The 27,808-nt window shown below is 40.8% G+C and overlaps 2 protein-coding genes across 3 annotated transcripts in view; both read left to right on the forward strand.

The window, feature by feature from the left end:
- The window catches only part of adamts13 (ADAM metallopeptidase with thrombospondin type 1 motif, 13), a 570,965-nt gene that overhangs the window by 269,111 nt on the left and 274,046 nt on the right, over positions 1-27,808 (forward strand). The gene's annotated exons all lie outside the window — the stretch shown is intronic.
- Positions 1-27,808, forward strand: part of ptpa (protein phosphatase 2 phosphatase activator) — a 257,007-nt gene that overhangs the window by 116,739 nt on the left and 112,460 nt on the right. For both annotated transcript variants that reach the window (XM_051932320.1, XM_028808651.2), the window contains exon 9: positions 19,367-19,474. In XM_051932320.1, coding sequence (XP_051788280.1) covers positions 19,367-19,474 — 108 coding nt within the window. The remainder of the gene's footprint in view (positions 1-19,366; positions 19,475-27,808) is intronic.

Here is a 27,808-nt window from a genome sequence, read left to right on the forward strand (position 1 = left end):
TACCAGACACATGTGCTTCTGTTGTTCTCTGCTATTTTTGCCTTTTTGTGATTTTTTTAAGCTTAATTTTGCCATTAAAGAGTCAAAAGCTAAAAATACCCGTATGGATAACGGTGTGAAAAAGAAAAGGAAATAGACTTCATTATCAATAGCACAGATTGAGAAGTTATTACAGAAGCATGATTGTGGTGTAACATTGTGAAATCTGAGTGAAGATATATATGTCCTGTCAAATGAAATACGCAGAATATGTTTGAAGATGATTTGTTCACCCCATTTATTTTTTGTTTTGCTTTTGAATATTTTTTTATATATATTTTTTTTTTCCTCCAACATCCCCAAGCATGTGCTAATCAGGTTTATTAGCGATTCTAAATAGGCCCCTTTGTGAGTGAGTGCGGCCTGAGACATTTGCATTTGCCCCATTCCAGGGCTGATTCCTGACTTGCTCTTAGTACTGCTGGGATAGGCGTCATTCTGCCACGACCCTGAATTGGAGTAAGCAGGTATGAGAAGGGTAGGTTCTCTTTATTTATCCCTTCTCACTGTTAGTATTCTGAAAAGTCTCTGCATACGGTTGTGGACTCCAGAAAATGTTCAGTTCTGAAATAGATAGATAGATAGAGATAGATAGATACATCTGGCCTCAAGGATTTTGGGTAATTTCATCGTGAACTTAAATAGCTCATCTGTTTGTAAAGTGCACATAACATTCATCCTTCTTTACTCATCTTTTCTAAATGTGATTTTTTGTTACAGTGGCCCTTGGTTTATTTTTTTTATTCTACAAATTCAGCATCCTTATCTTTTGTTTTGTTACTAGGGGGCTTCACACCCTGCTCGCTTCACTCGCCAATCCCAGAACCACCCCCACGGCAAACGCTACACATTTGTGAAGAGGGGCGGTTGAACGCACCCCAAGGAGACGCGGCCACTCCTCCGAAACCCCTCTTTAATGGTGGTACAATGGGAATCAAATAAATTGTTGTTTATTTTTTTAACCTCCTCTTTGCTCGATTGATCAGCTGTTGACTTGCTGCTTTTCCCGTGCAGCGCTTCAACCATTTTAAAGTCTCTTTTCGCTGTTCCGTCATTTCACAGAGTAATATTTTCTGTTTGTTTGCGCTAATGTGATCTTTACTCTCCTTTTTTTTTTTTTTTTTTTTTTGTTGAGACTTTCGAATTTTCCTACTTCCATTATCTCTAACCTGCTCTGCATGTGTATCACGGGACTTGCTTCCAAAGGTTGTAAGTACAACGTGACTTGCCCATCTCGCGGGACATGAAAGTGTCCCTCTTCAAAAGATCACCTCTTGACACAGGAAAAAAGTCTTGTCCCAAGTTTTTTTTTTTTTAATAATAGAGAGAGAGAGAGGGGACACATTTTATCTACCGATTCTGAAAACACTTTGAAAATTGTACTTTGCTACACAGTGGAACAACAACAACATTTATTTCTGTCGCACATTTTCATACAAATGATGTAGCTCAAAGTGCTTTACAAGATGATGAAAGAGAAAAAAGACAAAATAAATATGAATTAAAATTAGGGGACACTAATTAACATAGAATAAAAGTAAGGTCCGATGGCCAGGGAGGACAGAAAAAAAAAAAAATCTGCAGGGGTCCTGAGGCCATGAGACCACCCAGCCCCCTCTAGGCATTCTACTGAGCATAAATGACCTCAATCAGTCCTCATGGTATTCAGGGTTCTAATGGAAGAATTTGATGATGACTTCTGGCCTTTAATCCATCCAATGTAGGGACATCACGGTGCTTTGATTAGGTGGTGGGGGCGCCTTTTTAAGAGGAAAGACGCCTCACGCCTGGACAAACTGGTGAGGAAGGCAGGCTCTATTGTTGGCATGGAGCTGGACAGTTTAACATCTGTGGCAGAGCGAAGGGCGCTCAGCAGGCTCCTATCAATTATGGGGAATCCACTGCATCCACTAAATAATGTCATCTCCAGACAGAAGAGCAGCTTCAGTGACAGACTGCTGTCACTGTCCTGCTCCACAGACAGATTGAGGAGATCGTTCCTCCCCCAAACTATTCGACTCTTTAATTCCACCAGGGGGGGTAAACGTTAATATTTAACATTATACATAGTTATTGTCTGTTTTTTTTTTTCACCTGTATTATTATCATTCTTTAATTTAATATTATTTATTGTATCAGTATGCTGCTGCTGAAGAATGTGAATTTCCCATTGGGATTAATAAAGTATCTATCTATCTATCTATCTATCTATCTATCTATCTATCTATCTATCTATCTATCTATCTATCTATCTATCTATCTATCTATCTATCTATCTATCTATCTATCTATCTATCTATCTATCTATCTATCTATCTATCTATCTATCTATCATATCGCCACCACAGAAAACCAGAAAAAGAGCAGAAGAAAAAGTAGGGGTTAGTACGGATTTTGGAGCCACCATGAATAATAATGATAATTAATTGAATACAGTAATCCCTCGCTATATCGCGCTTCGACTTTCGCGGCTTCACTCTATCGCAGATTTTATATGTAAGCATATCTAAATATATAACACGGATTTTTCGCTGCTTCACGGGTTTCTGCGGACAATGGGTCTTTTTACTTCTGATACATGTTTCCTCAATTGGTTTGCCCAATTGATTTCATACAAGGGACGCTATTGGCGGACGGCTGAGAAGCTACCCAATCAGAGCACGCAGTTAAGTTCCTGTGTGCTGATTGGCTCAGCGACGGAGCACAGAATTCAATTCTGCTGCATTAACCAGGAAGTCTCGTCTTGCTCATTCGGCATCAATGTGCTTCTGCTACTGGTTCAGGGGCCGTGCCCAAGCGCCAACGGAAGATACTAACGATTTCCGAAAAGGTAAAAGTTTTGGATATGTTGAAGGAAGGGAACAGCTACACCGCTGCAGGACGCCATTACGGAATCAATGAGTCCACGATTCTTTTTTATTTAAAAAGGAGGAAAAGAATAGAAGCTCTATGGCCGCAGTGTCCTTTAACCAGGGCGCAAAACGAGTTGTAAGTGGATGTAATAAGGCGATAGTCCGGATGGAATCTGCTTTAGGGATCTGGATTGAAGACTGACAGAAGAAGAACAACTGCGGTGCTACACAGTCGCCTGAAGAGGCTCCTTTAGAAGAGCTGTAATGCTGTCCTTTGTTGTGCAGTAATATTAAACTCATAGTTATCGGACAAGTCGCCGTGTCATTGTTGGTGAGTAACATAATTAATTTTCTACGTACAGTACTTATTACATGTACATAGTTTAGTATCACTGCACACACATTTTACTGTATACAATTTTTCTTGCATTGTACGTATTTATTGCTGGTGGTCTGCCTGTCGTAATGGCTGTAACATATGTGATATCGGAGACGCTCGATATCTTTAAAATAATATTTAGGTTTTACTGTATATAAACAGTGTGTTTACATACATAATTTAAATGAATCTTACCTAATATCTAAGAGAATGCAAAGGGTTTATGCTGTATAATTGCGCGGGAAATGTTTATAAGACTGTGAGTTTATAAGGGCTTAAAATATATAAAAATAACCATATGAACATATGGTTTTTACTTCGCGGATTTTCACCTTTCGCGGGGGGTTCTGGAATGCAACCCCCGCGATCGAGGAGGGATTACTGTATACAGAGCATCAGGATTTAACTAAGATGAAGCTATGAGAAAGCCATGTTATAGTAATTTGTTTTCAGCAGTGTTTTAAAGTGCTCCACTCTATTAGCCTGGCAAATTCCTATTAGCAAGCTATTCCAGATTTGAGGTGCATAACAGCAGACGGCCGCCTCACCACTTCTTTTAAGTTTAGCTCTTGGAATTCTAAGCAGACACACATTTGAAGATCTAAGGTTACGATTTGGGGTATAAGGTGTAAGACATTCCGAAATATAAGATGGAGTGAGATTATTGAAGGCTTTGAAAACCATAAGCAGGATTTTAAAGTCAATTCTAAATGACACAGGTAACCAGTGTAGTGACGCTAAGAGTGGAGTGATGTGCTTGGATTTTCTTTTCCTAGTTAAGATTCTAGCAGCTGCGTTCTGCACTCGTTGCAATCAATCGATGTATTTTTTTGGGTGGTCCTGAGAGGAGTGCGTTACAGTAATCTAGCTGACTGAAAACAAACGCGTGAGCTCATTTCTCAGCATCTAGCAATGTTATAAGAGGTCTAACTTTTGCTATATTTCTTAAGTGAAAAAATGCTGTCCTGGTAATCTGATTAATATGTGATTTAAAATTCAGGTCAGAGTCAATAGTTACCCCTTAATTCTTTTCCTCCGTCTTGACTTTTAATCCTAATGCATCAAGTTTATTTCAGTTAATTTAACCTCATTATATCCATTATTGCCAATCACTGAAATTTCTGTCTTCTCTTTATTTAGTTTGAGAAAATTACTACTCATCTTTTCGGAAACACAAGTGAGACATTGTGTCAGTGAATCAAGAGTGTCGGGGTCGTCAGGTGCTATTGATAAATACAGTTGTGTGTCATCAGCATAGCTGTGGTAGCTGACGTTACGCCCCCGAGCATCCTTGTGCAAACAAGTGTACTGATTTTTGGCACCCAAGTGCTCTGGGCCTTCTTCTAGTTTTGTGCTCTTGTGCCTTAGTTTACTTCGCTAGCACTGATGTCACATTACACAAGTTATAGTCTGTTGCCCTCTCAAACTTGACAACTGCAGTTGCTGAAGTTGCCTGGCTGAGCATGTCTGTTTATATGACAGGAAATTATAGGGTATGTCAAATTAGATGACAGTGTAAGTTTTCTAGCACAAATTAACATTTTTAAAGTATCGCAAGCTCTCCACCTTTTCTCTGACCGCTAATAACGTGCTGCCTGATAGAGCCTATGCCAGTGCGAAAGATTTACAGGCATGGTAAACTCACCCTTTTTTTTTTTTTTTTTTTAAACTAAATCCTGTTGCATATAACATGGAACATCAAACAGATGAGCCCACCTTTTGTTTGTCACATCCAAAACACCCGCATTCCTTATTCTATTGTACTTCCAGATGAGTGAGTGCTCATTGGTTTGCCAGCACGCGCAGGACCCGTCCCAATGGCTTAAGACAGGGGTGAGTCACAAACTAGTTGGACTGAATCGCTGAATATGTCACACTGCACAACTGTCTCTGACTTGCTGAGATTATGTAAATCAAGTCTGTGACGGAAAATCTTTGGAAAAGGGATGTCAAGTGACATGGCCTTAAGACGTGATTGTGCTGTGGCTGCAATTTATGGCTACAGAAAGGCAAGAAAAAAGTGCATGTTCTTGTTCATTTTTTTCCTGTATTTATTTAAAAATGATTTTTCTTGTGTGACGAGTCAATTGTGCTGGTCAGATGGGGGAGGCAAGCCTTTCCTCCCTACAAGAGCAGTGACAACCCAGTTGTGTCTCATATTTCCATTAATGACCTCAGCAAGGCTTCTTTGTTAGGTACAGCGAGGAACATAAGTCTTTGAACACCCTGCGATTTTGCAAGTTCTCCCACTTAGAAATCATGGAGGGGTCTGAAATTCACATTGTAGTTTCATTCCCACTGTGAGAGACAGAATGTAAAAAAAAAAATTCAGAAAATCCCATTGTATGATTTGTACAGAATTTATTTGTATTGCACTGCTGCACATAAGTATGTGAACATCTGAGAAAATCTGTGTTAATTTTTGGTACAGAAGCCTTTGTTTGCAATTACAGAGGTCAAACATTTCCCATAGTTCTTGACCAGGTTTGCACACACTGCAACAGGGATTTTGGTCCACTCCTCCACACAGATCTCCTCTAGATCTGTCAGGTTCCGGGGCTGGCGCTGAGCAACACGGAGTTTCAGCTCCCTCCAAAGATTTTCGACTGGATTTAGGTCTGGAGACTGGCTAGGCCACTCCAGAACCTTGATATGCTTCTTACGGAGCCACTCCTTGGTTATCCTGGCTGTGTGCTTCGGGTCATTGTCATGTTGGAAGACCTAGCCACGACCCATCTTCAGTGCTCTGACTGAGGGAAGGAGGTTGTTGCTCAAAATCTCACAATACATGGCCCCATTCATCCTCTCCTTAATACAGTGCAATCGTCCAGTCCCCTTCGCAGAAAAGCGCCCCCAAAGCATGATGTTTTCCACCCCCATGCTTCACAGTAGGGATGGTGTTCAACTCCTCCTTCTTTTTCCTCCAAACACTGCGAGTGAAGTTTACAACAAAAAGTCCTATTTTGGTCTCATCTGACCACATGACTTTCTCCCATGCCTCCTCTGGATCATCCAGATGGTCATTGGCAAACTTCAGACGGGCCTGGACATGTGATGACTTGCGCAGGGGAACCTTCCGTGCAATGCGTGATTTGAAACCATGATGGCATAGTGTTCTACCGACAGTGATCCTTTGAAACTGTGGTCCCAGCTCTCTTCATGTCATTGACCAGCTCCTCCCGTGTAGTTCTGGGCTGATTCCTCACCTTTCTCATCTTCTGTGATACCCCACGAGGTGAGATCTTGCATGGAGCCCCAGTCCGAGAGAGACTGACAGTCGTCTTTAGCCTCTTCCATTTTCTGACAATTGCTCCAACAGTTGATCTATTTTCACCAAGCTGCTTGGCAATTGCCCCGTAGCCCTTTCCAGCCTTGTGGAGGTCCACAATTTTGTCTCTGCTGTCTTTTGACAGCTCTGTGGTCTTGCCCATGGTAGTAGTTGGAGTCTGACTGACTGTGAGGTGGACAGGTGTCTTTAAAGAGCTCAGAAAGGTGCTACTAATTAAGATTACTAAGTGGAGTAGAGGTGGACTTCTTAAAGGCAGAGTAACAGGTCTTTGAGAGCCAGAATTCTTGCTGATTGTCAGGTGTTCAAATACTTATGTGCAGCAGTGCAATACAAATAAATTCTGTACAAATCATACAATGGGATTTCCTGATTTTTTTTTTACATTCTGTCTCTCACAGTGGGAATGCACCTACAATGGGAATTTCAGACCCCTCCATGATTTCTAAGTGGGAGAACTTGCAGAATCGCAGGGTGTTCAAATACTTATGTTCCTCACTGTAATTGAGGAATAAAATGTTCAACTTAAAGTTTATTGACTGAAATTCTGACTTGCATGGTGCTCAAGTCCCACACATCTCTTGATGCAGCAGAAACAGGAAAAGCTAGCCGTCTGGCTTTTTTTCACCCTGTAGACCTAATTATGTACAGTTCACAAACTGCTGTCCTCCTGAGCAAAATACAATGCACACACTCGCTACTAGCCTGCTCATTTTGTCGGTTTTAACACCGTGTGTGAGTCATCTGACATGCATGATGTTTCTCGTTTGTTGTTGGCAACGCAGATTGTTGTCCGCATGTTGTGTTTAAATATTTGGGATCAACAGTTCAGAGTAACGGGGATTGTGGAAGAGAAGTGAAAAAGAGAGTGCAGGCAGGGTGGAGAAGAGTGTCAGGAGTTATTTGTGACAGACGGGTATAAGCAAGAGTGAAAGGGAAGGTCTACAGTCACAGGTGGCACAGTGGTAGTGCTGCTGCTTTGCAGTAAGGAGATTGTGGGTTCGCATCCCAGGTCCTCCCTGTGTGGAAAGCGCTTTGAGTAGTGAGAAAAGTGCTATATAAATGTAAAGAATTATTATTATTACAGGACGGTAGTGAGACCAGCTATGTTAAATGGGTTGGATACGGTGGCACTGACCAGAAAGCAGGAGACAGAGCTGGAGGTGGCAGAGATAAAGATGCTAAGATTTGCATTGGGTGTGACGAGGATGGACAGGATTAAAAATGAGGACATTAGAGGGTTTGCTCAGGTGGGACGGTTTGGAGATAAAGTCAGAGAGGTGATGCCGTTGGTTTGGACGTATGCAGAGTAGAGACATGCTGGGTTTATTGGGAGAAGGGTACTAAGCATAGAGCCGCCAGGCAAGAGGAGAAGAGGAAGTTTATGGATGTGCTGAGGTGATGGTTGTGACAGAGCAAGATGACGAGGACAGGAAGATATGGAACAAGATGATCTGCTGTGGCGACCCCTAGTGGGAGCAGCCGAAAGAAGAAGATAAGGCAGATGACTCCTGCAGAAATGTATCAATGTGCGCATGCATGACGTTTCAGGAGACGGGCGCATTTACATTACAGTTAGATATGGCAGGTCACCTGTGTTTATGTGAACCGTCAAGATAGTAAAATCAGATCTGAGCTAAAAATTGGAATTGAGCGACAGGGCTTGTAATCCATCCATCCATTTTCCAACCCGCTGAATCCGAACACAGGGTCACGGGGGGTCTGCTGGAGCCAATCCCAGCCAACACAGGGCACAAGGCAGGAACCAATCCCGGGCAGGGTGCCAACCCACCGCAGAAGGCTTGTAATGTGAATGTAATTTTAATTAACTACTTTCAAAGTAGCAGTATTATTAATTGGTATCCATTTCATCAAAGATTAAAATTACATTTTTATAACAATTGTTAAAAAATAGCACTGGTAATAGAATTTAATTACATGCATTAGTAGAGTATGTAAAATGCATGTCTTTTAATTGAATTTTACTATTTAGTTTAAAAATCAAATCCTAAATAGGCTTGTGGTGACAGAAATGGCATTCATAGACGGCACATTCAGGTTTGAGTATAAAAAATTACTGTTGTTAGTTGTAGAGAGTCCAAGGCTAATTATAGTTTAGTTTACTTACTAGCTATGTACCAGGCTTTTCCCAGTAAATTTCCGAAGACAGTGGGCCTCAGTTATAAAGCTGAGGCTTAATCAGATGTATCAGATGTACTGTGTAGGTAACAAAGTACTTTTCTGCATAAGATATTTGTTTTTTTGCTTTTATTTTACACTTGGGGCTAATATTATTAGGTCACTGGAGCTCCTTACTCTTGAACCTACTGCATACATTTCCTCACGAGCAGAACATTCCTGCCGTTGTCTTGTTTTTGTTGGTCGCCATTGCAAAACACAATTTTAGCAGAAATTGTGTCTGTTTGAATCCAAACATTATTAGGAATAATGGGAATTTGGGGGTACAAATATAATTTCACCCTGTAGCAGATCCTGCAAAAATTGTTCAGTCTGATTTTAATGTAATACTTTGATCTGTTATCTTATACCGTTACCAAGTTTTACAGGCTTTAGATCAAAAGCAATATACAGTACACTGAATTGTGGTTTCCTTTAATTTACTACAAACTGTACAACATTGATGTGTGCAGGCTGAAAGTTTATGTGGCCTAGGTAATGGAACTGAACGTTGTAAGCATTGTATAGATAAGAACAGGTAAAAAGAAATAATATCGTGAACTATGCACAGTGTCCACCTCTCCTATGTTCTGTCTATGGGGGACTCCTTTACTGGGCTGTGCAAGCACTTAAACTGACCAAGACACGTCGCTATTGCTCACGGCTTGTGTTGTACCCAAAGTGTGAAGTGGGTTGGCACGCGATAGCAGTAGTTTGCTTTTTCTGTTTTGAAAACTGGAGCATAGCGGCACATCACAGTCTGACCTTCAACGGTGCACCTTAGTTCTCTGCAATACTGCATATATTTTACAATCGAGCAACCCACCACCCCAACCCCAGGTTCTTTAAAGCTGATGTACATGAGAGCATTCTACATTCCCATCTGTATTTTACCACATCGTGTCGATCAAGAAGAAGCCGATGGAGAATAGGGAGCACTGCGTATGCCCAAGGAGGTCACTTGATAACCATGTCTTCTTCGAGTTTTGCCTAACTTCGTCCACTTCACATCTGATTTTTTTCACACAACTCACCATCCAGTCTCTTTTTCCTGTGCAGGGCAGCTGCCCTTCCTCAATTGTCGGCAACCCATTCATCTGTACGATCACATTGTTGCTTTCTCATTTTGTGCATAAAGCACATAAGATATTTTTAAAAATAATAAACCACACACTGAGTGATGTTCTGTGCTTGCTGGCGGAGTGGTGGCTCTGAGGCTAGGGATCTGCACTGGCAATCAGAAGGTTGCTGGTTCGAATCCCGTAAATGCCAATAGGGACTCTGCTCTGTTGGGCCCTTGAGCAAGGCTCTTAACCTGCAATTGATGAGCGCTTTGAGTAGTGAGAAAAGCGCTATATAAATGCAAAGAATTATTATTATTATTATTATTATTATTATTATTGGCCGTACCCAACACATGTGCAATTATATAATGCCCAAAAAAATGTGGTTTCAGGTCTTCTTACCAAAATAAGTGTAGAGAGATTCACACCTCTGTATGTTTTTGTTAACTCGGTGCCTTGTATTTTTATACAGATTCCATATACATCTTAAAACCAATACAAGTCAAATTGGAAGCCAGGTACAACATATTTGATACATATTTATTTGTGTGAATGTTTAATATTTAGTGAATTCATTTGCTTCTCTAGGGAATCCTGCAGAGTTGAAGCGTGTAAGGTCTGACTTTCAACGGTATACCTTAGTTCTCTGCAATATTTCATGTATTTTCCAATCGAGCCACCCACCACCCCAACCCCAGGTTCATTAAAGTTTACAGTGCATCCGAAAAGTATTCACAGCGCATCCCTTTTTCCACATTTTGTTATGTTACAGCCTTATTCCAAAATGGATTAAATTTATTTTTTTCCTCAGAATTATACACACGACAACCCCATAATGACAACATGAAAAAAGTTTACTTGAGATTTTTGCAAATTTATTAAAAATAAAAAAAAATGAGAAACAACATGTGCATAAGTATTCACAGCCTTTGCCATGAAGCTCAAAATTGAGCTCAGGTGCCTCCTGTTTCCCCTGATCATCCTTGAGATGTTTCTACAGCTTCATTGGAGTCCACCTGTGGTAAATTCAGTTGACTGGACATGATTTGGAAAGGCACACACCTGTCTATAGAAGGTCCCACAGTTGACAGTTCATGTCAGAGCACAAACCAAGCATGAAGTCAAAGGAATTGTCTGTAGACCTCTGAGACAGGATTGTCTCAAGGCACAAATCTGGGGAAGGTTACAAAAAAAATTCTGCTGCTTTGAAGGTCCCAATGAGCACAGTGGCCTCCATCATCCATAAGTGGAAGAAGTTCAAAACCACCAGGACTCTTCCTAAAGCTGGCCGGCCATCTAAACTGAGCGATCGGGGGAGAAGGGCCTTAGTCAGGGAGGTCACTCTGTCAGAGCTCCAGAGGTCCTCTGTGGAGAGAGGAGAACCTTCCAGAAGGACAACCATCTCTGCAGCAATCCACCAATCAGGCCTGTATGGTAGAGTGGCCAGACGGAAGTCACTCCTTAGTAAAAGGCACATGGCAGCCCACCTGGAGTTTGCCAAAAGGCACCTGAAGGACTCTCAGACCATGAGAAACAAAATTCTCTGGTCTGATGAGACAAAGATTGAACTCTTTGGTGTGAATGCCAGGCGTCACGTTTGGAGGAAACCATGCACCGCTCATCACCAGGCCAATACCATCCCTACAGTGAAGCATGGTGGTGGCAGCATCATGCTGTGGTGAACTGGGAGACTAGTCAGGATAAAGGGAAAGATGACTGCAGCAATGTATAGAGACATCCTGGATGAAAACCTGCTCCAGAGCGCTCTTGACCTCAGACTGGGGCGACGGTTCATCTTTCAGCAGGACAACGACCCTAAGCACACAGCCAAGATATCAAAGGAGTGGCTTCAGGACAACTCTGTGAATGTCCTTGAGTGGCCCAGCCAGAGCCCAGACTTGAATCTGATTGAACATCTCTGGAGAGATCTTAAAATGGCTGTGCACCGACGCTTCCCATCCAACCTGATGGAGCTTGAGAGGTGCTGCAAAGAGGAATGGGCGAAACTGGCCAAGGATAGGTGTGCCAAGCTTGTGGCATCATATTCAAAAAGACTTGAGGCTGTAATTACTGCCAAAGGTGCATCGACAAAGTATTGAGCAAAGGCTGTGAATACTTATGTACATGTGCTTTCTCAGTTTTTTTATTTTTAATAAATTTGCAAACACCTCAAGTAAACTTTTTTCACGTTGTCATTATGGGGTGTTGTGTGTAGAATTCGGAGGAAAAATGAATTTAATCCATTTTGGAATAAGGCTGTAACATAACAAAATGTGGAAAAAGTGATGCGCTGTGAATACTTTCCGGATGTACTGTATGCACATAAGAGTATTCTACATTCCAATCTTCATTTTACCACATTGTGCAGATCAAGAAGAAGCCGATAGAATAGGGAGCACTGCGTGTGCCCAAGGAAGTCACTTGTTAACTACATCTTCTTCGAGTTTCCCCTAACTTTGTCCACTTGACATCTGATTTTTCACACAGCTTGCCATCCGGTCTCTTTTTCCTGTGCAGGGCAGCTACTCTTCCTCAATTGTCGCAAACCAATTTTTCTCTGTGATCACATCATTGCTTTCTCATTTCGTGCAAAAGGTTTTGAAGCATTTTATGGTTGTTATAACTACTAGGGTGTTCTACCGTGTTAGCCATTATGAATGTTGTGAGAAGTTGAGGAGCAAAATGACACCTTTTATTGGCTAGATGAAAAGATGACAATATGCAAGCTTTCAGTGCAACTCCGGCCCCTTCTTCATGCAAGATCTTGCATTGTAATCTTTTTAGTTTGCCAATAAAGGGTGTCATTTTGCTTGACTTCTTACTATGGTTATAATACAGTGGGTACGGAAAGTATTCAGACCCCCTTCAATTTTTCACACATACCGCTTAGAATTAAGGCTAAAAAGTTCTATCTTGGTCTCATCAGACCAGAGAATCTTATTCCTCACCATCTTAGAGTGCTTCAGGTGTCTTTTAGCAAACTCCATGCGGGCTGTCATGTGTCTTGCACTGAGGTATGTGTGGAGACAACCAGGCACTGCTCATCACTTGTCCAATACAGTCCCCACAGTGAAGCATGGCGGTGGCAGCATCATGCTGTGGGGGTGTTTTTCAGCTGCAGGGACAGGACGACTGGTTGCAACCGAGGGAAAGATGAATGCGGCCAAGTACAGGGATATCCTGGACAAAAACCTTCTCCAGAGTGCTAAGGACCTCAGACTGGGCCGAAGGTTTACCTTCCAACAAGACAATGACCCTAAGCACACAGCTAAAATAACGAAGGAGTGGCTTCACAACAACTCTGTGACAGTTCTTGAATGGCCCAGCCAGAGCCCTCACTTAAACCCAATTGAGCATCTCTGGAGAGACCTAAAAATGGCTGTCCACCAACGTTTACCATCCAACCTGACAGAACTGGAGAGGATCTGCAAGGAGGAATGGCAGAGGATCCCCAAATCCAGGTGTGAAAAACTTGTTGCATCTTTCCCTAGAAGACTCATGGCTGTATTAGCTCAAAAGGGTGCTTCTACTAAATACTGAGCAAAGGGTCTGAATACTTAGGACCATGTGATATTTCAGTTTTTCTTTTTTAATAAATCTGCAACAATTTCAAAAATTCTTTTTTTTTTGTCTGTCAATATGGGGTGCTGTGTGTACATTAATGAGGACAAAAATTAATTTAAATGATTTTAGCAAATGGCTGCAATATGACAAAGAGTGAAAAATTGAAGGGGGTCTGAATACTTTCCGTACCCACTGTAAGTAAGTGGACCAAACAGGCCCATGTTTACCAGCATAGTCTTAAATTTCAGCCCCAATCATTCGAATCCTGACTTATTCTTAAAAAAAAAAGAGAGAAAATCTCCCATTTGCCCCTTATTTGAGATATTTCAGATATCTCATTCAATTAACTTGGGCAGATACCATACTGTGCACTTAATTTTAAAATATTTTTGCACAAGTCGCATCATTTTTTTTTCCCTAAATAGGCACAAAATCTGACCAATCATACGTCGTATCATGTAAGAGTTTGCACTGGCAAGACCTCTAACTTTAGCATCCTGCGAATAAGCGGAAAATTCACACTGAGAACAACCCTGCTTTAAATATGAAATTTGGCTCTCCGATAGAAAACAAGCAGCTGAGCACCTCCAGCTAAGAAAGAACATTTTAAAATTCTAGCATTGTGAATGAGAGTGCAGCCTTCGGTAACTTTTCGGACTTCTGGTTTTGATTTCAAGTTTGTGTGTGTTGCGTGTCATCTTACAAGCAGTAGAAATACTCAGTATAAGTGTGTGGGACTTTACCCTACTGGGACTGCTGCATGTGTGAGCAGTTTTAAATGAGTGAAAGATAATTGTGTGTGTTCTAGTACCGACGTTATCTCAGGATTTTCAGAAATATGAAAAGGAAAATCAGTTACACATACAAATCTTTATAAGTCAGCCAGCTGATCATCACTCTCATGCTCGCAGCGTCACACCCCAGTCCCTTATTCTTGGTTCTGAAAGAATCTTTTTCACCCAGTTGTAAGACCTTTTGTCTTTTATTTGATACTGTAATACACCAGACGTCTTATCATGGAGCTTCTTAGATGCTTCTCTTCCCTTTTCACAGCTATTTTAAAATTCCTATCACCAACATTCCAAGCTTTGAAAATGAACCCCCTAGAGTTCCAGTCAGTCAATCAATGAAGCTTTATCTTTACAAGAGCTTGAAATGCAGATAGGATCACAAAAACAACAAGGTGTAAGTAAGCACAGTCAACTCTAAAACACCTTCACGAATAATAAAATTTGAATCTGAATAGTAAAAACGTCACTAAATAGGCAGCATAAAATAAAGAGTATGACTTGTTGCTGACAGTTGCAGCATAGAAAGCCCTTTTGAAATAAAGGTGGGCTTCCCAGTCTTGTTAGACTGATGTGGCGATCTGTTGGCAAAATCTTAAAAGTCCAGGTGACGCAGATGTGCTGTCAGAAGGTCTTGCAAATTCTTTTCAGATGCAGGGTTGCATGGTGGCACTATGGGGTGGGTAGCAATGCCACCTTACGGCCATAGTGTCCTGAGTTCCAGTGTTTGGAGTTTATTATATGATCTGCCTGTGTCTGCTTGGGTTTTTTTTTTCCTGACATCCAAAAGACATATTAATAAACTATGGGGTTTCGCCCCCTGCTCGCTTCGCTCACCCACCCTCGGGTTTGGTTTACCGGATATACAATTTACAGAGATTGTTATTTTCATGGGAATTGTTACATATGCATTATTTTCACTTTTGTAAAAACAATACTTGTCCTTTATTTTCAGCCCCGGGAGTGGTTACATCTCTTTCTGGCAGGAAGTATAACGCTGCACACATTGTGAAGGGGGTATGGCTGAACGCACGCTAAGGAGATGCCGTCGGGTCATCTGCTGTCTTTCTGCTGTTGGCGAGCTGCCTGTTCTGCTTGTCTTGCTGCCCGATCATTTCAAAGCCTGTACAGCAGCTGTCCTTTTGCCACTTCGTGTCTCTGTGCTGTCTCGCCACTCTAAATGTAACGTTCTTTCTTAGCCAAATATGCGCCTTACCTGTGTGTGTGTAAAGAATGCTGATGAGATACGAAACATAACCAGTAGTCAATGTGCAGGCTGCCAATTGAATAGTAAATAAGCGACTCTTTGGGGTTCATATATTTGTAAATCTCACTCTGAAGTAGTCCGTGCCTCACCTGCCATGAACCTCACTGCACGTCACTGGTGGTAGATCACCTGGATAAAATTTCCATCTCTGCCCAGGCTTTTCTTCATGAATTTTGGCACATTTGGCTGCTCTTTTGTTTGCTTTTAATTTTGGATTGTATAGGTGCAGATACACAACTGTTTCTTGAGTTAGCTCACGTTTTCTTGTCTGGTGCATGCACAGTAGACGTGCATAGGTACACACATGTTGGCGATGCATACAGGGTAGGATTCAAAAGTAATGAGCCTCATTTTGTTCTGACGCGAACGTACCTCGCCGTGCGCCCCACTTGCCAGCGACGGTGGGTGTTGGCTTCACAACGCAACGGAGCTCCTACCGTTCTGAGCTTTCGGAGCGGTAGGATCGGCCTTGATGGGAATCCCTGTGCGGTAGTGCGTTATATGGCGGAATGGAAAGTTCGTTAGAGCAACGGTACGCATTGAAGATGAAGACCATGCTCATTGCCTTCTTCGGAGTGAAGGGGATCATCCACTACGAGTTTGTCCCGCAAGGACAGACCGTGAATGCTGCTTACTACTTGGAAGTCCTGAAAAGGCTGAAAAGAAGCGTCGCGCGCAAGCGAAGGGACATCAAGGACAGCTGGAAGCTTCACCACGATAACGCGCCCAGCCACACCGCCTTCATCTTGAGCGCCTACCTGGCCCGGGTGAACGTTCCGGTGGTTCCCCAGCCTCCCTACAGTCCGGACGTGTCGCCTTCTGACTTCTTCTTGTTTCCGCGCTTAAAATCAGCGCTGAAAGGAAAACGCTTCAACTTGATCGAGGACATCCAAGCAAATGTCAAGGCAGCCCTTGCAGCCATCCTGGAACAGGCCTACGTGGACGCCTTCGAGTCATGGAACAGCCGCCTACAAAAGTGTATTGATGCAGGAGGTGCCTATTTTGAAGACTTAATTAGTTGTACCGATTTGCTCAATAAATTTGTCTTTTTGAACAAAGGCTCATTACTTTTGAATCCTACCCTGTATGTCTACATGCCAGAACTGCTGATGAAATTTACGTCACAGTGTAACATAGTTAATGTTGACTACAAGGGATGGGAGATTCAAGCTATCAGAGAGTTGTTGCATGATCTCTGGCAAATGTCACCTCAAACAGTGATAATGGGTGGGGGGTGAGAGCACAGTGGGGACTTCGGAGGCTGTTGTTGCAGTGTGAAAGAAAACAGAGCAAATGCTATGCAAATTTAAGATGCCAATCAGCCCACTTCTGAGAAAAGCGCTCCCCTTTCTGGAACTCTCCTGTACTCCAGCAAAACAAACAAACATGGCAGTGGCTAACGTTCAGATGATGGTACACCTCACACTCTGTCTGTAATAAATTCAGTCCTGAATGGAGATTTGACTGCTGGTTTTTGTTGCAAACAATTTCTTCTTTGAATCTGATTTTCTTTCTTTATTCAACAAGCTATTGCTTACCATTTTGTGCCTGTATTGCTTTACTTTAGACAGTCAACTTATTAAATCGTAAAAACGAGAAAAAAAAAGTCCATGTACAGTATGTTTTCCTTATCGCAATTGTAGTAATTTTTCTGCTGGATATATTTTGATATCATTAGGATATTTAAGCCATTGTTTGCACACAAGCCTTTATTTTATGAATGTCATTTCTTTACCAAATACCATCACAAGTTCTCTCTAACAACAAACCCATAGTTGCAACTGTTTCCGTACTGTTTTTATTCCAGTTAGAACACAGATGAGTTCAGATCAGAGTCCCATATTTATTTTGAGATGAAAATTGATTCCACAGTTGTATGGTCTATGTTCAGTTCCTATCCATTACGCCACATATCGTCTAGTTACAAGTGAATATGGGCCTGGAATAGCCGCTTCTCTTTAGCCTTCATGGTCATTTGCACCTCAGCTCTCTCACTATTTGGATGCCATTAAAGGAAAAAGAAAGAACATAAACTCTAATAATGTTGAAATATAAAGAAGAAAATCTATGTATATGTGCTGGTCTGCAATAACAGTGGCCTCTGTGTAGCAGGGTGTTTATTTAATTTTTTTTGTCTACTAGACTGATAAAGGATGACTTGGAGATAAAGTATTGATGACATTACGTATCATCTGTTGGCTCCAAGTCTTAAATGCTGCAAGGTGAAAGTGAGAAATAATGTGCAAAATGAAGCTGCTGTGCAACCTTTATAATCTTCCCCCAATTCATTCTCATATCATAACATGTAGCGGTACATGTATATTTGACATACAGTATGTATGTATATACAGTATATGTACTGTGTATGTGTGTCTCTCTTGCTCTATACATACAGTGCATCAGGAAAGTATTCACAGCACATCACTTTCTCCACCTTTTGTTATGTTACAGCCTTATTCCATAATGGATTAAATTCATTTTTTTCCTCAGAATTCTACACACAACACCCCATAATGACAACGTGAAAAAAGTTTACTTGAGGTTTTTGCAAATTTATTAAAAATAAAAAAACGGAGAAATCCCATGTCCATAAGTATTCACAGCCTTTGCTCAATACTTTGTCGATGCCCCTTTGGCAGCAATTACAGCCTCAAGTCTTGTTGAATATGATGCCACAAGCTTGGCACACCTATCCTTGGCCAGTTTCGCCCATTCCTCTTTGCAGCACCTCTCAAGCTCCATCAGGTTGGATGGGAAGCGTCGGTGCAGAGCCATTTTAAGATCTCTCCAGAGATGTTCAATCGGATTCAAGTCTGGGCTCTGGCTGGGCCACTCAAGGACATTCACAGAGTCGTCCTGAAGCCACTTCTTTGATATCTTGGCTGTGTGCTTAGGGTCGTTGTCCTGCTGAAAGATGAACCGTCGCCCCAGTCTGAGGTCAAGAGCGCTCTGGAGCAGGTTTTCATCCAGGGTGTCTCTATATATATATATATATATATATATATATATATATATATATATATATATATATATATATATATATATATATATGAATATATATAAATAAATAAATAAATAAATATATATATATATATATATATATATATATATATATATATATATATATATATATATATATATATATATATGTATATATTTATTTATATATTTATATATATTCATGACATTCGTAGTCTGAATCACAATTTGATTGTATGGGTGGTTACCTACCAGGTAACGCTTGTGGTTGGTCTGCAAGTCGGCAAACATCCGCCATGATGCCCTCTTCAGTTGCGAGAAGCAGATCATAGAATGCTGCGTAGTTTTTACTGTCAAATAATGCAAAGAATATGCGACACGTGTTACCTGGTGGGTAACCACCCATACAATCAGATTGTGATTCAGACTACGAATGTCATGAATGTAATTACCCCGAGCTACATGCTGTCAAATAAACGAACCACATGCCGTGGTGCAACGTAAAGAGGCTTCGCCTCTGACGCTGACGTCCGAGGTTCGATCCCCGAGAGGCGGTGCAGTGAGTGTGTACGCCTGATGAGCCCAGAATTAGGGCGAAACACGTGTCACGTACTCTTTACATTATTTAACAGTAAAAACTATGCAGCATATATATATATATATATATACATACATACACACACATGCTGAAAAACTAAACTGGTGTAAATTCCAGTAACCATTTCATAGGATCTGTTCTTTACTCTTGTCAACCTCATTAAAAAAAGTAAATAAAAAATAATAATACTGCTTCTTTCCTAATGAGTTTACTTTTTCTCCCTTCAAACAGGGATTGCTACCACGTTTGATTTACCTGAAAAGTTTTTTAGTAAGAGTTTTAATAAAGTTTAAGTTAAAGTTGTAAATAATTTTCTTCTGTCAAGTTTGAATCATTGTTCTATGTATTTATCTTGAATCTCTTTTGTTTCAGATGAAAACGGGTCCATTTGCAGAGCACTCCAACCAACTGTGGAACATCAGTGCAGTCCCAACCTGGTCCAAAGTCAATCAAGGACTCATCCGAATGTACAAAGCCGAGGTATGTGACTACACAGGGAGGCTTCACGTTTGTTTTGGGCAACTCACCGGTGAATCAGAATTTATTAGTTGTAATCTGCTTGAGATATGCAGTGTTATCCTTTTTAACACTGGCCACCAATGCACCATGATGGCTCAGCAGCCACGTTTCCCCTTGGGTTATCTGAACTATTAGGAAGAAGCCCACATTAATCCAACATGTTCCACAACACTAAAGTAGAGGCTCAAGTATCGTAGCAAAGTGAACTATGGTAGGGCTGCGTTTGTTTGTGGTAGGTAGTGCGCGGTAATGGCCGTGACATGCGACTGTGAAATCACATGATCGCTGACTCAGTTACTTTTATTCTTCTTCTTCTTTGTGCTGCATTTGATCTGTTCCAGATTGCAAAGTAAATGTTCTGCTTAGATCGATTCTCAGCACAAACCCTGGATTTCCTTGATCATTCCTCCTAGTAGAATAAAAATACACAATCCATATAGCTATGTGGTTTCATATAACTTGTCACAATTAGCACAAAAACCAGTGAGTTGACAAAAAAGCAGGTAGCATTTATTAAAGATTTGGCTGAATTCTTTGAAGTTCAATTTGTTCTGATGTGCGGTATGCTCCCCTCCATATCTATCACAACATATTATTTCCATATTATGCATGTTTACTAACCTTTATTAAACTAGGACAGTAAGCTGGGAATCAATTCTCATTTTTAATGGTGTCATGGCATAAATGCCTAGTACACTAAAAACAAACACAGTTAAGTAATATAAAATCCAGTTCAGGTTTACAGGGTCTGAAGCTCATCCCATTAACACTGGGGAACAAGGCAGAAGCCAGTCCTGGATGGGGTGCAACTCAACTGCTCACCAACACACACTCACACACATTAATGCAGAGCCCAGTTAACCTAACCGGCATCTCTTTCTGGGGAAGGGGGAATAGGCTGCACACCCCCACGACCTAAATTTGATTAAGCTGATTTGACTCTGTTAATAAAAAAATTGCACTAACAAGTACTTTAAGAATTAACAGCCTTCTACATTTTTATTATTGTTTTATTTTTCAATTTTGGATAAAGCTCAAATTTAGAGAAAGTTTTCTTCTTGCCAAAATTGTTAAACTCTTCAGGCAAAATAGAAAATTTAAAATGCAAAAAATCGAGAGTTGTCTCCCCTCGACTTTCTCATATACTCAGATATGAGGATGGATATTTGAGGAGTAAACCGCAAGACAATGATTATATTTTTATATTATGTACATTAAAGATCCATCAACATCAAATCAAATTAATAATATATTGAACAATTATTATAAAAGTAAAGTTGAATAAATCGGACAAAAAAAAAAAAAAATTGAGTATGTGTTTAGGTAAAGCACCACTTCCGGTTAGTGGAAATAGCCCAAAAGTTGATAGAAATCTATGTTTTGTACCTAATAATTGTATGCAAAATTTGGTTAACCTAAGTAGTACTAGGGTGTTGTACCGTGTTAGCCATTATGAATATAATGAGAAGTCAAGTAAAATGACACCTTTTATTGGCTAACTAAAAAGATTACAACTCAGGCCCCTTCTTCAGGTAAAATGTAATCAAAGCGTACTCAAGTTATCATATTTACAGACACACACACAGAGGCATAATTCCAAAAATGGTATTTTCATACTCAGAGAGGTCTAAAATGTCGAGATTCATTAAAATCTCTACATCGAATTTTTGGACGATTCCAATACTTCCCATTTACTTCATATACGATTTAAAATGTTGAGATTCATCAAAATCTCGGCATCGAATTTTTGGACAATTCCAATACTTCCCATTTACTTCATATACGATTTAAAATGTTGAGATTCATCAAAATCTCGACATCGAATTTTTGGACGATTCCAGTACTTTCCCTATAATTCGTATACGATCTAAAACGTTAAGATTCATCAAAATCTCAACATCGAATTTTTGGACGATTCCAACACTTTCCCTATACTTCGTATACGATTTAAAACGTTGAGATTCATCAATATCTCTACATCAAATTTTTGGACAATTCCAATACTTTCCATTTACTTCATATACAATTTAAAATGTTGAGATTCATCAAAATCTCAACATCAAATTTTTGGATGATTCCAACACTTTCCCTATATTTCGTATACAATTTAAAATGTTGAGATTCATCAAAATCTCGACATCGAATTTTTGGACGATTCCAACACTTTCCTTATATTTCGTATACGATTTAAAGCGTTGAGATTCATCAAAATCTCGACATCAAATTTTTGGACGATTACAATACTTTCCCTATACTTCGTCTACGAGAAAGTAAAAATAATTCTCATTTCTCGTTAGTGCAATTTTATGAAAAGTAAAGGAAAGCTGCCTCAAAGTGACCATTTACATAAACATAAGCCAGTGAGTAAATCAACACATAGACTGAGGAGACCAGCCCAAATTCATATCAACACTGTAGTGTTCACCACAGACTTTACAGTTAGTAAGACTTTTTTATATGATTAATTTCACATCATTATTTGGATCAACAGTTAAGTATGTTTTATCACATTGTGTGTATGCTGTAAATAAAAGCTTAGTCCGTACAGTAATTGCAGCATAAATACAGCTAATGTAACTCTAATGTAATGAGATTTACTTTTAATATAAAGTGTTGCCCGTGCAAAAACAGAAAAAAAAGCTCAGTATTGAATTTAAAATACACAATTTTAAGGCACAGGCTTAGTGTCAGTTGGGAGGAGGACAACAAAAATATTCCACATGATTTGAATCCAGGAGGAAAACAAAAAAATTTTGTGCTGCCCTATGCTTCTTAAAGAAAGAGAGTCGCACATTTTCATTGGACTCTTTGATGCACAGCCTTCCTCCTGAAGCAGAAGAACGGTGCCGAAGACAGAATTGTCCAGGCAAGCACCCAAGAAAATCTGGTGGTGACATAAGAAATGGTTGAGTTGGTTCCCCTCTGAGATCAGGCACTTGTTGCCCCTCCTTGTTTCAAGTGGTTTTATTGCCCCGTGGTTAAGGGAATTCATTCGGTTAAAGACTGAAGTTGCACCCAGAAGACTTTTAAAAAAAAAAAAAAAAAAAGGAGATGCACTTAAAATCAAATGACATGATAGTCCTAGCCTGTAATATTGTAGATGTTAAATGTTAAAGTGTCATGCACTGTAATTACTGCAGCTAATTTTGAATCTCAGTATGCCATGGGAAACACTTACCAGCAAGTACAGTCTCAAAGCATAGGGTTTCATATACTGGTTAACACCATAGTCTATCTGACAAGAAGAATGTAGCTGCTTTTTAACCACAAACGTAAATCAGATGTACCATGAAAGGCATGTTTTTAACATATTTGCATATATAAGTAATGTGTGCCAATTTATTATAAAAATAAAGTGTGAAACATTTAGTATGTGAAAACCACAGCAGCTCGTGCTTATGCTGCCATTTCCCTTGTCAGTGAGCTTGCCCAGGTATGACAAATCCCAGATTGAGACATGTCTTTATGTTAAGCATAACCTATAGAAAATGGAATATACGAAATAATCAAAAATCTACTTTTTAAATAAAATCCAAAACCAGTGTATTTTACGGTGGAAAGTATTAAGCTTTTATGTACTGTATCACGCTATCTTGATTATATATTAGATATTACTTACTATGTAATATGAAATAGGATCTTCCCAGAGGGAAATGTCATTTGAACACCACTCCAAGTGACCGCTCCCAAGGGACCATTCGGAGCTAAATGTCTTACCTGAATTTACTAAGTTGTGACACGATTTATGACCTGCCACCTCATTCCATTATATAAAATGAATAATAGTTACAAGCTCAGCAGGAAGTGGCGCTTTGGTGGCTGCGTTGTATTTGGGGTGATGTGATACACACTTAATACATTTACTTTGCTTTTTAATTTTATTGAAACAAGTCAAGTCAAGTCAAGTTGGGGAGCATGCACTGGTACATTTCGTTGACGAACCCACTACATGACGAAACAGCTCGGGATCCCATTTGGCAACCCCCCTAGGCAGTCACGCGGTCCAGTCCCACCCTCCGGAAATGACCCTCTATCTGCCGCAGCCAGGTGTTACCTGGTCCAGCCACTCGGGTCCCCAACAATGCGGATCTTATGAGGTGGATCACCCTCAGGGAAACGCGCCACACGGCCGTAGTGCCATAACTGACGCTCCATCACAATGCGGGTCATTTGCCTCATTCGGGACACCATGAGCAACACAAAGTCAAACCAGCGGTAGCCAAGGATTTTCCAGAGAGACACCAGTACCAAAGGAGTCCAGTCTTCGTCTCCGGTTACTGGATAGTGTCCATGTCTCACAAACAGGGAGTACCAGTACTCTAAAGACTTGGATCTGGTTATTGAATTATCTGTTATTGAAACAGATTTTGTTTTTAATTGTATTTGTATGTGAAATGAATAGAAAGTCAACATTGATCCTGTGTTTCTTTCTCAAATGGTGAATGCAAGATTGCATGAACAGGACAAATTGGAAAGGATAGAAGTCACAAGCAGTAACTCTGGACTGTTGCTGCTTGTAGAATGTAGTAATACAGAGTTGGCCATGTTTTTCCTCAGCCAAGCTGTGTCTGCTGTCCGGACAGGCAATACATAAAGACCTCCCAAAAAACATGAACTAAGCTAATAATGGAATGTTTTGTAGGTGAATGTGCCATATAAAATAACTAGCTTCGCCCAGGAAATTTTATAAGAGGGTGAGCCCCAGTTATTGTGCCGTCGGATAATCGAGTGTTAATCAGAAATACTTTGTAACTAACTAAGTGCTTTTTTGTGCACAATATTTGTAGATTTAATGACTAGTAATTTTGGAAGGCAGTGTAATGGTAGTTGTTAAAGCTTTGGACCAAGGACTTTAAATCCTGCGGCTGTGGGTTTAAATTCTGCTATATATGTGTATATACAATATATTTATATTATGTACAGTGGGGCAAAAAAGTATTTAGTCAGCCACCAATTGTGCAAGTTCTCCCACTTAAAAAGATGAGAGAGGCCTGTAATTTTCATCATAGGTACACCTCAACTATGAGAGACAAAATGAGAAAAAAAAATCCAGAAAATCACATTGTCTGATTTTTGAAGAATTTATTTGCAAATTATGGTAGAAAAAAGTATTTCGTCAATAACAAAAGTACATCTCAGTACTTTGTTATATACCCTTTGTTGGCAATGACAGAGGTCAAACGTTTTCTGTAAGTCTTCACAAGGTTTTCACACACTGTTGCTGGTATTTTGGCCCATTCCTCCATGCAGATCTCCTCTAGAGCAGTGATGTTTTGGGGCTGTCGCTGGGCAACACGGACTTTCAACTCCCTCCAAAGATTTTCTATGGGGTTGAGATCTGGAGACTGGCTAGGCCACTCCAGGACCTTGAAATGCTTCTTACGAAGCCACTCCTTCGTTACCCGGGCGGTGTGTTTGGGATCATTGTCATGCTGAAAGACCCAGCCACGTTTCATCTTCAATGTCCTTGCTGATGGAAGGAGGTTTTCACTCAAAATCTGACGATACATGGCCCCATTCATTCTTTCCTTTACACGGATCAGTCGTCCTGGTCCCTTTGCAGAAAAACAGCCCCAAAGCGTGATGTGTCCACCCCCATGCTTTACAGTAGGTATGGTGTTCTTTGGATGCAACTCAGCATTCTTTTTCCTCCAAACATGACGAGTAGAGTTTTTACCAAAAAGTTCTATTTTGGTTTCATCTGACCATATGACATTCTCCCAGTCCTCTTCTGGATCATCCAAATGCTCTCTAGCAAACTTCAGATGGGCCTGCACATGTACTGGCTTAAGCAGGGGGACACGTCTGGCACTGCAGGCTTTGAGTCCCTGGTGGCGTAGTGTGTTACTGATGGTAGCCTTTGTTACTTTGGTCCCAGCTCTCTGCAGGTCATTCACTAGGTCCCCCTGTGTGGTTCTGGGATTTTTGCTCACCCTTCTTGTGATCATTTTGAACCCACGGGGTGAGATCTTGCGTGGAGCCCCAGATCGAGGGAGATGATCAGTGGTCTTGTATGTCTTCCATTTTCTAATAATTGCTCCCACAGTTGATTTCTTCACACCAAGCTGCTTACCTATTGCAGATTCAGTCTTCCCAGCCTGGTGCAGGTCTACAATTTTGTTTCTGGTGTCCTTTGACAGCTCTTTGGTCTTGGCCATAGTGGAGTTTGGAGTGTGACTGTTTGAGGTTGTGGACAGGTGTCTTTTATATTGATAACGAGTTCAAACAGATGCCATTAATACAGGTAACGAGTGGAGGACAGAGGAGCCTCTTACAGAAGAAGTTACAGGTCTGTGAGAGCCAGAAATCTTGCTTGTTTGTAGGTGACCAAATACTTATTTTCCACCATAATTTGCAAATAAATTCTTTAAAAATCAGACAATGTGATTTTCTGGATTTTTTTTTCTCATTTTGTCTCTCATAGTTGAGGTATAGCTATGATGAAAATTACAGGCCTCTCTCATCTTTTTAAGTGGGAGAACTTGCACAATTGGTGGCTGACTAAATACTTTTTTGCCCCACTGTATCTTGCAAAGCAAAAAACAGTATGTTTTGTTTTGTTCAGGTCTGCGCTCGAGATTTTCTAGGTTTCTTTTACATTTGTGATACCATTTTTTTATTCAGTGGTCTTTATTTTTCAATCCCATTTTTACTTTTCACCCAAATGGGGTAGGGTGGGCATAGGAGGCCCTGAGATGAATCCAATTGGATTCATCTGGCCATGGTGTTATGCTAAATTACAGAAGATGATGACAAAAGTTGTTTGTCACTGGAACTGCCTAATGTACCCGATGATTTAAAAGTTCCTCTGCATACCATTGACAGCACAGCACATGGTTTTGAAACATAAATCACCGTTGTTGTTTCATTACAGGCACGCCATGGCCACAGGTATGTGGCAGAGCCACTCCAGCCTGCTTTTTAGTCATGTGTAACATGTACCCGAAAGGCCATGAGAAAAATAGTACAGCATAATACTAGAAAGACGCCTATGAGGTCCTGCTTTGTTCCACAGTGTAAGTGCTTGTGTTTGATATGGGGGCCTAGCGGCAGGGCTATATAAAATATACTGCTCAAAAAAATTAAAGGACCGCTTTGTAATGAGAGTATATAGCATCAAGTCAGTCAAACTTGTGGGCTATTGATCTGCTCAGTTAAGTAGCAGAGGGGCTTGTTCATCAGTTTCAGCTGCTTTGGTGATCTAGAGGGGCAACAATGAGAGGACCTCCCAAAACAGGAATGAATGGTTTAACAGCTGGAGGGAGGCCACTGAGATTTTTCCCTCCTCATCTGTTTTTTCACTCATTTTGCATTTGGCTACAGTCAGTGTCACTACTGGTGGGTGATACCTGGACCCTACAGAGGTGGCACAGGTAGTCCAACTTCTCCAGGATGGCAGGCAGATCAATACCACGGGCCATTGCCAGGTTTGCTCTGTCTCCCACCACAGTCTCAAGGGCATGGAGGAGATTCCAGGAGACAGGCAGTTAGTCTAGGACCATGGTTTACAAACTTTTTTGAACAAGTACCACTCTGCGAGGACCAGTAAACTGAAGTACCACTGTCAATGAATCGTTAATTTACGCCCGTGTTGTTTTGAAGAAAAAGTCACTATAATCACTATAATGACTATAATTATGACGTTAAAGTGATATTAAACTAATTAAGGAAATGGGTGCCCGCGCTAATAAAAGCCGGCTTGGAGTCTTCCACACTTTTACAGTAGTATACTTATATATGATTATATGCAACATATTGGCATTCTAGCAACATCGATTCGTGGAAAATAAAGGACCACACGAGTACCACTTGGCATGACTTGAAGTACCACCAGTGGTACGCGTACCACAGTTTGAAAACCGTGGGTCTAGGAGAGCTAGACAGGGCCCCTCATAGAAGGTCCTTAACCCATCAGCAGGACCAGAGGACCAGGATCACAACTGCCAGAGCCTACAAAATGACCTCCAGCAGGCAGGCAGGCAGGCCACTGGTGTGAATGTCTCTGAGCAAACAATCAGAAACAGACTTCATGAGGGTGTCCTGAGGGCCCAACAATGTCCTCTAGTGGGCACCATGGAGCTCGATTGGCATTTGCCATAAAATACCAGAATTGGCAGGTTCACCACTGGTGCCCTGTGCTTTTCACAGATGAGAGCAGGTTCACCCTGAGCAGAGGTTGACAGAAGTGAAAGGGTCTGGAGATGACGTGGAGAACGTTATGCTGCCTGTAACATTGTTCAGCATGACCGGTTTGGTGGGGTGTCAGTGATGGTCTGGGGAGGCATATCCATGGAG

Source organism: Erpetoichthys calabaricus, chromosome 9 (genome assembly GCF_900747795.2).
Source record: "Erpetoichthys calabaricus chromosome 9, fErpCal1.3, whole genome shotgun sequence".
Classification (NCBI taxonomy): domain Eukaryota; kingdom Metazoa; phylum Chordata; class Cladistia; order Polypteriformes; family Polypteridae; genus Erpetoichthys; species Erpetoichthys calabaricus.